This window comes from Heloderma suspectum, chromosome 11, assembly GCF_057233095.1.
Source record: "Heloderma suspectum isolate Gila_16-S chromosome 11, 16-S_ref, whole genome shotgun sequence".
Lineage (NCBI taxonomy): Eukaryota > Metazoa > Chordata > Lepidosauria > Squamata > Helodermatidae > Heloderma > Heloderma suspectum.
In genome coordinates, this window is record NC_139468.1 from 17,385,189 (window position 1) to 17,398,919 (window position 13,731).

Here is a 13,731-nt window from a genome sequence, read left to right on the forward strand (position 1 = left end):
TTTTCCTAGGTGTAGAACTTGGCATTTATCCCTATTAAATGTCATTCTGTTGTTTTCTGCCCAGCGCTCCAGTCTATCTAGATCACTTTGAATTTTGTTTCTGTCTTCCAAAGTATTAGCTATCCCGCCCAATTTTGTGTCATCTGCAAATTTGATCAGCATTCCTTGCACCTCCTCCAAGTCATTAATACAAATGTTGAAGAGCACTGGGCCCAGGACTGAGCCCTGCGGTACCCCACTCGTTACCTCTCCCCAGTTTGAGAAGGTCCCACTGATAAGCACTCTTTGAGTCCGATTCTGTAGCCAACTGTAGATCTACCCGATCGTTGTTTCATCAAGCCCACCTTGAGCTAGTTTGCTCATCAGGATATCATGGGGCACTTTGTCGAAAGCTTTGCTGAAGTCGAGGTATATGATGTCTACAGCATTCCCACGGTCTACAAGGGAGGTTACTTGATCAAACAATGAGATCAGATTTGCCTGGCAGGACTTGTTTTTGACAAATCCATGTTGGCTTCAAGTAATCATGGCATTGTTTTCAAGGTGCTTCCAGATGGATTGCTTTATGATCTGCTCCAGAATTTTCCCTGGGATTGATGTCAGACTGACTGGTCTGTAGTTCCCAGGTTCCTCCTTTTTACCCTTTTTGAAGATAGGGACAACATTAGCCCTCCTCCAGTCATCTGGCACTTCCACCATCCTCCATGATTTCTCAAAGAGAATAGACAGCGGTTCTGAGAGTTCTTCTGCCAGTTCCTTTATTACTCTAGGATGCAGTTCATCTGGCCCTGGAGTTTTGAACTCATTCAAAGTCATTAGGTGTTCCTTGACCATATGCCTATCAATCTCAAGCTGCAATCCTGCCCCTTCAGCCTGCACTTCGCCTTTGCCAGGGGGGTCATAGACCCTCTTTTGGGAGAAGACTGAGCCAAAGTAGGAATTGAGCACCTCTGCCTTTTCTTTGTCATCTGTTATCGTTTTGCCATCCTTATTTAATAGCTGAACAACCATTTCTTTCCTCCGCCTTTTACTATGCACATAGCTGAAGAAAGCCTTTTTGTTGTTTTTAGCATCCCTCGCTAACCAAAGCTCGTTCTCAGCTTTAGCCTTGCTGACGCCATCCCTGCAATTCTGTGCTACCTGCCTGTACTCTTCCTTTGTTACTTGACCTTCTTTCCACTTCCTATATGTGTCCTTTTTTGTTTTCAGGTCATCCCTAAACTTTCTGTGAAGCCGCATTGGCTTCTTCTGTTGTCTTCCACCTTTTCTTCTTGTTGGAATGGTTTGTGATTGTGCCTTGAGAATTTCCTTTTTTAAAAGCTCCCACCCATCTTGGACTCCTTTTCTCGTTAGCGTCGCTTGCCATGGGACCTTACTGATCATTGTTCTGAGTTTATTAAAATCACCTTTCCTAAAATCCAGGGTGCGCGTTTGACTACACTCGGCTTTTGCTTCCCTTAGAACCAAGAACTCAAGTGCAACATGGTCGCTTTCCCCCAGAGTTCCCGTAACTGCTACTTTATCCACTAAGTCATCTATGTTGGTTAGGATCAAGTCAAGGAAGAGGAAGCAGAGGCTGCTTCCTCTTGAGTATGGCTGTTCTGATGATCTGATTATGAGCATAACTGAATGGAAATTCTCTGGTGCAGAATTGGCTAGTGGCACACGTACGTGTTGTGTGTCTGTGTGTGAGATTGAGCAGGGGGTTGGACTTGATGGTCTTATAGGCCCCCTCCAACCCTGCTGTTCTATGATTCTATGACAGATTTTGGTGGTATATTTTTGTATGTGCATGAGGCATTTTACTTTGTTGCCCTTCCACCAACTAGAGTTGTTGCTGCCCCTACAGGATCTAGATCGATCTTCCTTGACCTGGCGCCCACCAGATGTGTTGGGACTGCAGCTCCCATAATTCCCGGAAGGCTGGGAATGATGGGAGCTGCAGTCCCAACACATCAGGAGGTTGGGAAGGCTAATCTAGCCTGTTGGGTCCCCCCTGCCAGTGCAATGCAGCACTCACTCTTGTCCACTTCTCAGCTGGGGAATAACTAACCAGAGGGTGCAAAAGCTAAAGGACCCTGCTTGAGAGAGCGCTGGCCCTAGGGAACTCTGCCATGCCCCCTCTTTAATTAGCTTCCGCCACGCGTTGAAAACTTGGTTGTTCAGGCAGGCATTTGGGGTGGGCTAGGGAAATTTTAGAAAATGATGTTTTAATGTGTGATTTTATTGTTTTTAAACTGTTTGTATTATTGTACATCGCCCAGAGCGGCCAGGTGACCAGCCAGATGGGCAAGTAACTAAGTAAGTAAATAAATAACCTGCAGTTGCTCCCCCGTATCTAGATGATCTGACTGGAGCAGCCCTGATCCCAGCATCTCCAGAGGCATGGGCTCCCTACCCACTCTACACCACAGAGCTGACCCCTGCAATTCCACATGCTGCTTTCACATACCCAGCTGCCGCCGCTGCCGCCGCCGCCCTTCACGCTCAGGTGAGTCCATATCGCCTCCCTTTCTGGATGGGCAGGATGCTGTTTTCCCCCCTCTTGCAAGTGTCCAGAGATCTATGCCGCCAAACTGAAACATGCAGTTTCTTTCTCCAGGGTGGAGCGCTTGTGTGTGTAGCTTACACTTTTACCCCACACATACTGTTGCAGGATGCTTCTGGACTTGAAGCCTGGCGGGTATTTGATAAGGGTACTGAATTTCCCCTCTGCCTTTCAGGCTGACTTGCTAGGGAAACTAGCTAAGAGATCCAACCACTAAACGGAAGCATTTTACTCCATATTCCTCTTATGTGTGTGCACCTCCTGTTGTTTAACCTTTGCCCACTGTTGCGTGTGTGTGTGCGCGTGTGCGCGCACGCACACGCGCACGCGCGCACTTCCACATTAGGTTCATAATACCCATAGGCTAAATTTCTTTGGCTATGTGGGGTTGTTTGTGCAGGCAGAGGGTGCAGAAGCTAAAGGACTCCTGCTTGAGAGAGTGCTGTGCCTATTAAAGGTGATCCGCATGGGCTGTGGTCAGATGGGACTCTCTCCCGCTCCTGTAACCTGGGGAGACCGTAACAGTGGCGTGTGGTTCTTGTTTCCTGCTGTCCATTTGGCGAGATGGTTCCCCAGGCTGAACTCTGCAAGCTCTTCCTGTAAAACAAATGAATGTGTTACTAATAAAGTTTTTATAGAGTTAAACATTACTTCACCCTCCTTCCTAAATAACCAGGCAGCTCAAAACTCCACCCAACACATAGGCTGGAAGTCTAGTGTGTTAATGTAAGGGTGGGAGATGCTTGCTTCTGAGTTTTGGAAAGAAGCTTAACCTGCGGAGATTTGCTAAGCCCTCCCGCCTACATGGCTAATTGCAGTGCCACATAGTACAACAAACACAGATGCTATTCCCAGGCTAGTCTCTATAAACAAGGGAGCCTTCCTTGGAACACAATTAGGATTGTGCTCAATGGCCCACCGCTTTATTTTTAGTTTTTTTAGATCAAAAGTGATGCTTGGGAAGGGGGAAGACCTATACTGAAGTGTTTGCTCTCATGTCTGTGGCTGCTTTGGCACCATTTTTCTGATTCCTGAGTCATCTTCCTCAACCAGTCACATGGCAGATCCTAGCCAACCAGGGATCCTGTAGTGAATGGGATGATGTCGCAATTCTATGTAAATAATCAGATTTGTCTGCATGCTTCTGCTGAGGGCAAAGACAGCCAATGGAACACATTAATCTTTCTGGGGCAACTGCCAAGAAAGTGTGTGTGTCGTTGAGTTCTTCCCCATGCCTTCCCCATGCATGCAGGCCAACTCTAGTCAGAAGTGGTGATGCACAATAGTTATGCAGAAGCTGCTGGTCCAAAGGCCAATGAAGGGCAGGCACTTGCCGATGGCTACCAACCTGCTGGAACATCTCCAGTATTGGTGTTTTTTCTCTAGTGAAAATAAATCCCTGGGTTGAATGAACTGACAAATGACAGAGCAAAAAAGGTCCAAGTTTCCCTGTATTGCAGCCAGAGAAGAAAGGGGCTCCAGGGCTGGAGTCTCCAGGAAGATTGCCCTAATGGCTTGAATAGCGATACCTACAGATTCCGTGTTTGCCTCTGAATACTGTTTCCCACCCCCACCCTATCCCCACTCTTGCTCTGGGGTTCTCTGCAATGGAGCAAGTTGTTATGCTTAATGGCAGCTGCCAATGAAATGCCTCGTGCCCCCCCAAGGGGCTTCCACAGTGGCCAGCTGGTGGTTAAAATGATCCCTCCTTTGATGTCTTCAGTGACCTGCAGCCAGGATGCCTACGCAGGCTAGCCCTGGAGGTGTGGGACACCCTAGTCCTGGCTAATCCCTGCTAGAGTGGAGTTGGCTGTACAGCAGCTTCATTCCTAGAAGCCTGGTAAGGTAACAAAACATCTCTCTGCCATTTGGGGCACAATGGGTTTTTTTCCACAAGCTTTTTTCCCCGTCTTCTTTTTTTTGCCCCCATCTCTTCCTTAAGCAAACCAGTGCATGGGCCTCCACGCTATCCACACACCAAAGCCCAGGCAGATTGAAATGCCAGGCATTTCTCTAACCCACCTCTCGCCAACTTGGCACACATGACATGGCACTGCAGCATGACACCTCTTGTGTTCAGAGTGGTCCCACGGAGCAGCGATGGATCAGTCCTGCCTGTGGGAGGGAAGGCGACTCATGGAGGGAGTCCTGCCACGTGGTGCTGTGGGTGGGGTGGGGGGTCCTTACCACCTTGTTTCGCTCACCACAGTCACGTGGTGGGAGGGGGAGAGCGTGTCATAGCAACAGCACACGCACACACGGATTTAATTTTCCCCGCACAGTCAACTGGCACCCATCGGTCACGCTGTGGGCTTCGTCAAGGAAGGCAAAATCCTTCCTTCACAGGAGTCTGGAGAATCCTCTTTTGTGCGCTCTCTCTCTCTCTCTCTCTCTCTCTCCCCCCCTCCCCAAATGAGTCAAGTCCTGATTATTTTGTTAAAAGTTTGTTTTCCTTTTCCTGCTTCATTTCAGTCTAATAGTACTGCTGTGCATATATGTAGTAGGGGAACCTAATGAGTGAGGATGGTTCTAGAGGGTGATGCTGGCTAAGGTTTGCAATGCTGGAATAAAAACTTGCCTCGATTGAACAGCAGATCTTTAATTTGCTTTTAATGCAAGTGCTTATACAAAGTGCAGAAAGCAAGCGCCATCTTAGAAGAGGCATCCCCCTCATCATATATAGCAGGGAATGCCTCTTCTAAGATGTATGTGTTGTAGCAGTTATCTAGAAACGGTATGCTTCTCACTTCAGAGCTACTGCTTACTCCTATGCAAATGACCTTCATGATGTGCTGACCCTAGTTATCGTGCAAGGCTGTTTCAAAGCAGCTGGCTACGATAGTCCTGCTGGAGGGAAGCTTCCATAGATTAGGAACACCCCTGTAAGCTAGGCAATAAATCTCAAAGCAGCGGCCAGATGAACCAGTGTTGCCTAGCATGTGCAGCAAGCCAGCCTCTTGCTCTGCCATTAGGCTGCGTGCATCATTTGAGTGGATGTGCTTGCTGCTCCAGCAGTTAAGGTTTTTCTTTCCAGGGTTAAAGAGCACTGTGCAGTCTGGCAAGGAGAGCTTCCTGTTCCCACTCAGCTGCTGAACAGAATGGACAAAACTAATTCCAGATGTGCGGGGGAGATGGATCTAGGAATCTAGGAAATGCTCATTACCCACAGCTTGGAGCAGGGAACTGGCGGGGGGGGGGGGGCTGGTGGAACAAAGAGAGAGGAAATGTAAAGCATGGCAGTCTTGGTACCTATCAAGTGGGAAAGCTGAATTCGACTTGCCTTGCAAGGAAGGATAATGATAAGAAAAACAGCATGACCGGTGTGGGACAAATGGGTCCTGGCAAGGAGGACATAGTGACAGAACACCAGCACAATGTCATGGTCCCAAGGACTCCAGGGAGAGGGTTCTCAAGGCATCTATCAGTGGCAGAGCCCCTGCTTTGCATGCAGAAGGTCCCTGGTTCAATCCCCAGCATCTCCAGGTAGGGCTGGGAAAACTCCTGCATGAAACCCTGGAGAGCCGCTGTCAGTGTCAACAGTACTGGGCTAGATGGACCCAGGGCCTGAGTCAGTATAAAGCAGCTTCCTATGTTCCTAACGTTGCTCAGGGCTTGACTGCAGAAAAGTCTTTGTACATCTCAAAGCCCCAGTGCTGAGGTGGCTCAACTTCCTGGCAGCTTCCACATAAGCTTATGAAGTCCCTAGTGGCAACTTGCTCAGAAAGGAATGCATTTAGGCTGTGGCCAGAGACGGTGAGTGATGCCATTTCTCCCACAGTGCTTCCGGATGAAGTTTTTATCACACCAGCAGCCTAGCGATGTACGAACCCCCCACTTTCTGGTCGGGGGGGGGTTCGTAGAGGGGCCATCTGTGCCGCTCAGGGCTCCTCGAAATCCTCCAGGACTGCTCCGCATCTGGGGCAGTTTGCCGAGCAGCTCTCCGGCTCCCTATACAAGGCAATAAGCTAATGGCGGCTGCCATTATCCTATCGCTGGGGAAAATACAGAGGCAAATGGCGTACTGTATGCTACTTGCGGCTGTAAAGCGCTGATTTTGACTTAAATACTGCCATAAATGACTGCAATTAGGTCAAAGTCAGGGCTTTACAGCCACAAGTGGCATACAATATGCCATTTGTGGCTGTATTCTTTTCCAGTGATAGGCTAATGGCAGCCGCCATTAGCGTATTGCCTTGTATAGGGAGCCGGAGAGCCGCTCCGCATGAAATCCTCCAGAGCTGGAGGTAAGTGGTGCCGTTCCGCTGCGGAACCTGGAGGTCGGATTCTTTGGAATCTGGATTTGAGTCCATGGCAGAATTTTCTGCCATCCCTCCATCAGCCTGCCTTATTCACAGAATTTGGGTGATGGTTGTGAGGTGTTCCTGATGACATTGTCTTCCACTTGTAACCCTCCTGTGTTTTCCCACCAACAGTTCCATCTTCTTTTTTTGCCACGGAAAATTGGTTAAGAAAAAATCGAATAGCTACACAACACCTTCTAATTGGTAGTGCTAGGAGCCCTCTGTCTTGAAGCAGCCCCAGTCAGAGAACTTACCTCTCTGTGACAATTAGAGGATATGTGGGCCAGTTTTCTTCCCAACTCCCCTCAGCACATAATACTAAGCCCTAGTTTAGTGCCACATGCACAAGATCCAAGACTTGTTTCCTCCCCTCATCTCTGGCAAGGCCACAAAAGGATCCGGGGTTGGATCCAGATTTAGCCATACTTGGAATAGACCCACTGAAATCAATGGCTTCAGACCCACTGAAATCAATGGCTTCAGGGCTACAAACTACTTTGGGCCTGAGGGCTGAATTGCAAGAAATGCTTGGGGGCTGCATTCTAGTGGTGGGTGGGGCCAAAGGCAAGAGGGGCAAGGCCCAAACCCAAAACCTATGTCCCAGGGCATAGTCTGAAGCACATGAGGCAGCCACCTTGCTGAAGCTAAGCAGGTTTGGGTCTGGTCAGTGCTTGGAGGGGAGACCTGGGAACCACATGTAGCCACTGTGAGTTCCATGATGGAAGAAAGGTGGGATATAAATGTAATAAATAAATACATAATAAAAAATACTTGCATGTTTTAGTTTAAATCTTTTACTGTCTGTAACAATGCGTTAGGAGAGGCATTTCAACCTTATAGAACAGGGGAAAGCACTGCACAAAAGCCGGGAAGCTACCAAGTGATTGGTGGTTGGGGGAAAGGAGGTAGGGGCCAGAGGAAGGGGGCGTGGCCTTCTGGGGACACTTGGTGAGCTGGATTTGTCTCCTGAAGGGCTGGATTTGTCTCCTGGGCCTGGGTCTACACCCATGTTTTAGGGAAACAAGTCATGATTGAAAAAACAGTTTGAAGTTAACTTGTTTCCTTAACCATAGTTAACACTAACCACAGTTCTCAGTTCAGACGGAACAAGTAATTATGATTAGTTGAAAATGTAAGCAAAAGCTTCCAGTCTCCCTGTGGCCGTGTGGTTTAGTGTTGCAGTTTTTTTGTGACTTCTAAACACAGCCCCACTGTTGCCCATTGGGTTTAGATTTTGGAATGTTCATGTCTTGATTATTGGTGGCGGCATGAGCTTTTCTGGGGGAGGGTGAGTTGGGAATCTTGTGCCTTTTTAAGGTGGTGGTTCTGCACAATCCTAGTAAAAATGCTCCCACTTCGTAATTACAAAATACAGAATAATAACATCAGCACATCATACACACATGAAGACTGGGGGGATGGGGACGTAATAGCAACTACCTAGAAAGCTGCCGTGTAGAATGCAAAAATGTGTTCCTCTCCTGTCCAAAGAGCACTAGATTAAGTTACATGAGGGTAGATTTTGGTTGAACATTAAGAGGAACATCTTGACAGTTGGAGTCATTTGAGGATGAAGCCAGTTACCTAAAGCAGCCTTCTCCAACCTAGTGCCCTCCAGATGTTTTGGACTAGAACTCCAAAGATTTCTGACCATTGGCCATGTTGGCTGGTGCCAAGGAGAGTTGAAGGCCAACAACATTTGACAGGCACCAGGTTGGGGAAGTCTGATCTAGGGGGATGGTGGGCTCTCCCTCACTGGATGACTTCAAGCAATGCCTGGACAGCCATCTCTTGAGGATACCCCAGTTCTGGACCTCCTGTGTCAAGCAGGGGCTTGATTAGATGCCCTACAAGGCCTCTTCCAACTCTGTGATGTAAGACCACAGACATAGTGAATTTTATATTCACTCAAAGGAGAGCTATGCCTTCTGTTTGGCCCCTTGCCCCTCCTGGCAAGTGCCTTTCCCTTGTCTCCCCTCCCCCTGTCTCAATCCCCTCCCCTGCCCCAGTTTCCTTCCTACCTCCTGAAGGGGCTATTGTTCTTGGTGTCTGTGCAGTGAGAAGAGAAATGGTATTTGCTTTAATACAGTTGCCTTAAGATTGTCTTCAACGGTCCTTCTCTGGGAGCCTCCACTAAAGGAAGTGAGGTGGGTGGCTACGAAGAAGGCCTTTTCTGTTGTGGCACCCCAGTTGTGGAATGAGCTTCCCAGAGAGGCTCACCTGGCGCCTATGTTGTAATTTTTTCAGCGCCAGGTAAAGACCTTACTATTTTCCCAGGCATTTTTAGTCTTTCAGTTTGTGTTACTTTAAATATGTTACTGTATTTTAAGTTTTTGTATTGCTGCTAAGTTTTATTTTGGTTCTTTTTTATTTTATACTGTAGTTTTTGACTTTTGAATTTTTATATTGCATTTCATCATGTTGTAGAGCTTCAGCTATTGGGCAATACAGAAATGTAGTAACTAAATAAAATAAAAAAAATTAGGTCATGGTTGTGAAATTGGTTCAGAAGCAAATATTCAAGCCATCCTTCTCTACCTTACTCCCAGCCCCATATCTTCCAACATTTCATAGGTGTAAATAAGGACTCAGCAGATATGTTATCGCTCTGTTCTTGCATCAAGGACCACAGCTTGAATGAGCACACAAATCAATCAATCTCTCTCTCTTTCTCTCTCTCTCACTCTCACACACTCACTCTCTCTCTCTCTCTCTCTCTCTCTCTCTCTCTCTCACTCACTCACTCACTCGCACATTGCCACAGGCTCTTCTCTGCCTGTCGTGTTCATCCACTCAAAATAGTCTGTTCTGTACTTGCTTCTGAAACAGGTGTGTTCGAGTAAACTAACTGCAACAGATTTGTTATTCTATTAGACACTTCTTAAAAACTTAAAATGTCTTAATGGATTTGGTTGTAGTTATAGCTACAACTCAAACACTGCTGGCAAGATTGACTGTTAATAGGTAGTTATGAGGGGTGGGCTGGGGGTGAGAGATAGAAAGGAAAAGGGTGTATCTGGCTGCACACTGACAAAAAGGCAAAACAAGGGCAATTATTGACCAAGGACATGCAGTAGAAAAGGACCATCTCTGATAAATACAGATAGTTGGAGCATATGCTAGCCTAGGGAAAATGGATGTGAAATCACTGCAAAGTTGTAATGTGGGACTCCAGGTATGGGGCAGGGCATTGGGAAGGAAGGAGGTCCAGGGGAAAGGATTCAAAATCAACTTTCATGTGCTTGTTAAAATAGGCATTGCTCTGACTTAGGACTGGGTCACGTGGAAGGTCACGGGTATCCCACCCTGACAAGCCTCTACCTAAGGGCGCAGTCCTCTGCATGTTTAGATGGAAAAAATGTCCCACAACTCCCAGCATTCCCCAGCCAGCATGGGAACGCTGGGAGTTGTATGACTTTTTTCTGGCTAAACATGCAGAAGATTGCACCCTTAGGAAGACAAATACCTCTTTAATCTAGCATGCTATGCTAGTGAGAGACTGTTAGCTCCTTAGTCGTATTTTTAAAAAAACTTATCCCCTCCTTTCAAGGTAGCTTTAAAAAAAAAATTGGTGCAGTACTTGGACAAAGTGCCTTTCCCTGTTGTTCCATCCAGGGATGTGGTTTGTGGTAAATGGGTGGATTTACTCACAATGTGCTTAAACTAAAAGGGGAGGCTCCAACGTGAAGATGGAAGGATGTTGCAAGCCATTTGCCTGAACAGCTGGTGCATGAAGTACTGGTGCATGAAGTAATTGGGCCATGGAGCTCTAATTGGACCTCATAACAGACAGGGACATAGGAGGAGACTGCAGCAGCGCCCTGTGCTGTTATTTGTGATAGCATGAAAAGAACATCTTGTGCATCTTGAGATGGCTAGGATGTTATGTAGTGATCCACCTTACAATCCTGCAGCTGATGCATTAAAGATAATCTCAAGGCTTTTTAAAATAAAGCGCCTTAGTACTAGTCTAGAACCTGTGGTGAGAAGAGATTCAGTGGCATATTATGGGTGAGAACTTTTGGGATCCTGCCGAAGTAATGGGTTTGGGGTTGCTCATGTACATCTTCCATTTGTGATGCTAGAGATGGGTGATAGTCCTACTTTCTAGAGGGCCTTGAACGCTATTGGACAATTGGGAGAAGTGTCCCAGATAGAATTCTCAGGAGCACTCGTGCCTGCATTGAAGAGACCTATTTTCTCCTCCCCTATTACACCCTGTCCTTCTCTTCTAGATGCGCTGGTATCCTCCTTCTGAAGCTACCCAACAAGGATGGAAGTCTCGTCAGTTCTGTTAGTTTTAGTGAGTATCTGGCTTTTGTGCATGTTTGAGCTCTGGATGTGTGTGTGGGGGGGGGGCAGCGGGGTAGTCTGTCCTGTATAGTTGGGTTTTTAGACCACAGGATAGTGCTAACACTGCTCAGCCATAAAGCTTGCTGCCATGCTTGAGAAGAGACTGAGCGGGGGGAGTAGAAGTGATTTTCCTTGCATGATAGTGGGGCCGTGATGAAGGGTATGTCGAACTTCACTTCAGTAATGCTCTCTTGCTTTTTCCAAGAGCCGCCTCTTGGCCCACAATTCCTCTTCTTGTCTCTCCATGGAGCGATGTGCCAGGGATGAAGTAGTCTGTGGATCGCTGGAAATCTTCCCTCCAAACCCTTCCTGTGGACACCGGCAAGGTGCCTAACTGCAGTAACACGCCCTCCTTGTGAACGAAGCTGTGGGCTTCCCTGTCCAAGACTGTGAACGTAAACTGCCCCACCTCCTCCTCCCGACCTCAGTGGACTGCATGGTTTGTGTTCTCTCCTGCCTGCCTGCCTGCCTGCTTGTCTTCCACCCACTCCACTAACTCCGGCAGCCTCCCATTCCTGAGTTTCTCCTCCTGCTATGCTGAGGCCTAGTTGGAGAGACCCAGTCTTGGTGAAAGACCCGGTTTTGGTTTTTTTGTATTCCCAGCTGGGACGCTGGCACTAAATGTGGTTTAGCTGTGTACAGTGCAATATCCAGGCCTTTCTTATCCTAAACTTTGTTTATGCAGTTCCGCTGCAGGAAGCAAAAGACAATCTGTTTTGCATGTTTTCTGGCATGAATTTAAAACACTTTAACTTGGTGGGTGTGTGCGTGTGTGAGTGTGCAAAGCTTGTTTTTGTTCTAGCATTTGTGTAACCATAGTGACAGGTCTTGGCCTAGCTATTGATCACTGAAGTTTTTCATCTTGCTTCCGTGAAGACTTGGCTTCTAAAAACCCCTATCTTCTTAGTTATGCCCTGTACTTTTTCCTTTTCTGTTTTCTCTCCTCCCCCCCCCCTTTTTCAGGCTCTCCTTTCCATTTTTTGCTTTGACTAGAATTTGAAAGAAAAAAAAAGTTCTTCTCGAAAGTACAATGCACTGGGTTTCTTGTCCATTTTGCCCTTTTCCAGTTCAAGTCAGGGTTGTTTTTGTGTTTTGTTTTCTGTCAGACTTCTATATATAGAACAGCTGTAAAATATTTAACCTTTTTTTCCACATCCCTCTGATTGGAGAGAATCCAGTCTTGCCAAATAATCAGCCATCCTTATGGGAATACCGAACAAAGATGTACGAGTATTTTTGTACCATGTGTAATAAGGAAATATTTATGCATCATAAAGATTTTGTGTGGTTTTTGTGCAATTAATTATTATTAAAGAGAAATTGTAATCTGTAAGATAAGTTTAATGTTTAGTTAAAAGCTTGAAGAGAAAAAAAGACTTTTTTCTGTAACTGATTCAGTCAGACATAGTAACAAGAAATTGTGCAATTTTTTTGTTGACATTTTATTGCTTGGTATTTGGAAGTGCTTTAAGTATTATATTGGACCATGGCTGTCTCGCTTGTATTAAGATTCTTGAGAATAAGTTGCTATATCCTATGACAATGTGAAACTGGATAATATATGAATTGTACTCAGCGGTGTATTGATTCTTTACTGTGTGTGTGTGTGTGTGTGTGTGTGTGTGTGTTGGGGTGGGGGGTGTAATGTGGTATTTACTCTTTGCTCATAAAGACTTCACAGCCTGGTCTTGCCTTGGCACTGTGTGTGTGTGTGTGTGTGTGTGTGTGTGAGAGAGAGAGAGAGCGAGAGCGCGTGCGCGCGCGTTCCTGAACTTATGCCTTCCCCAGCCATGAGCCTCATCCACATTGGGGTAGTAAACCTGTGAGTAGGACACAATAGCCAACCAAAGGAGGAAAAATATACGTGCCAGACATTTGGAGACCATGTATAGATGTTTCTATGCTAATGCTAAAAGGAGGAGCTGAAATGCTTGGTTTTAAGGGCAAACATAAATAATGGCCTGGTTTGCAAATAACGCTAACTTATGGTTTATTTAACCGATGGGTTGTTCTCTTAACCAGGCTTTGTCTGACCAACAATGGACAAACCATAGTTGATTTTCCCAATCCGTGGATTGTTTTTCCTTTTCCTTTGTCATTGCCTCCCTGTATCCCAAATGCCTTTGTGGAGCTGTAGTATTGGCATATAGAGCATCTGGCTTTTCTTTTCTTTTTTTACACCATTCTTGGCCGCTGCCTCTGTAACATGGCAAAACAACCCATAGTTCTAGGTTCACATATAACAACAACCATGGTTTAAACAACCCAGAGTTCACAACCAAACAACAAACCATTGGTTTGCTTTCTGGGTTGTTCGTGGTTAATAATCCATGGTTTGATAGCATGCCTGTGTTGACATATCACGACAATCCAGAATTTGACAACCCTAGGTTACCATTATGTGTGAACCAGGCCTATAGTGGGCATAACAGAAACCTGGTGAAATGGAGAGAACCAGTAGAAAATTGTTATTTCCAGACACAAATTATAGGAGGGGCATATTGTGGTGGGGTGCTTCTGTCCCTCACA

At 46.4% G+C, this 13,731-nt stretch overlaps 1 protein-coding gene across 1 annotated transcript in view; it reads left to right on the top strand.

Annotated features, from left to right (window-relative positions):
* Positions 1 to 12,778, top strand: part of RBPMS2 (RNA binding protein, mRNA processing factor 2) — a 72,589-nt gene extending 59,811 nt beyond the window's left edge. The window contains exons 6-8 of the mRNA XM_084817022.1: positions 2,343 to 2,491; positions 11,085 to 11,152; positions 11,408 to 12,778. Coding sequence (XP_084673148.1) covers positions 2,343 to 2,491; positions 11,085 to 11,147 — 212 coding nt within the window. The 3' untranslated portion in view covers positions 11,148 to 11,152; positions 11,408 to 12,778. The remainder of the gene's footprint in view (positions 1 to 2,342; positions 2,492 to 11,084; positions 11,153 to 11,407) is intronic.
* Positions 12,779 to 13,731: the final 953 nt, after the last annotated feature.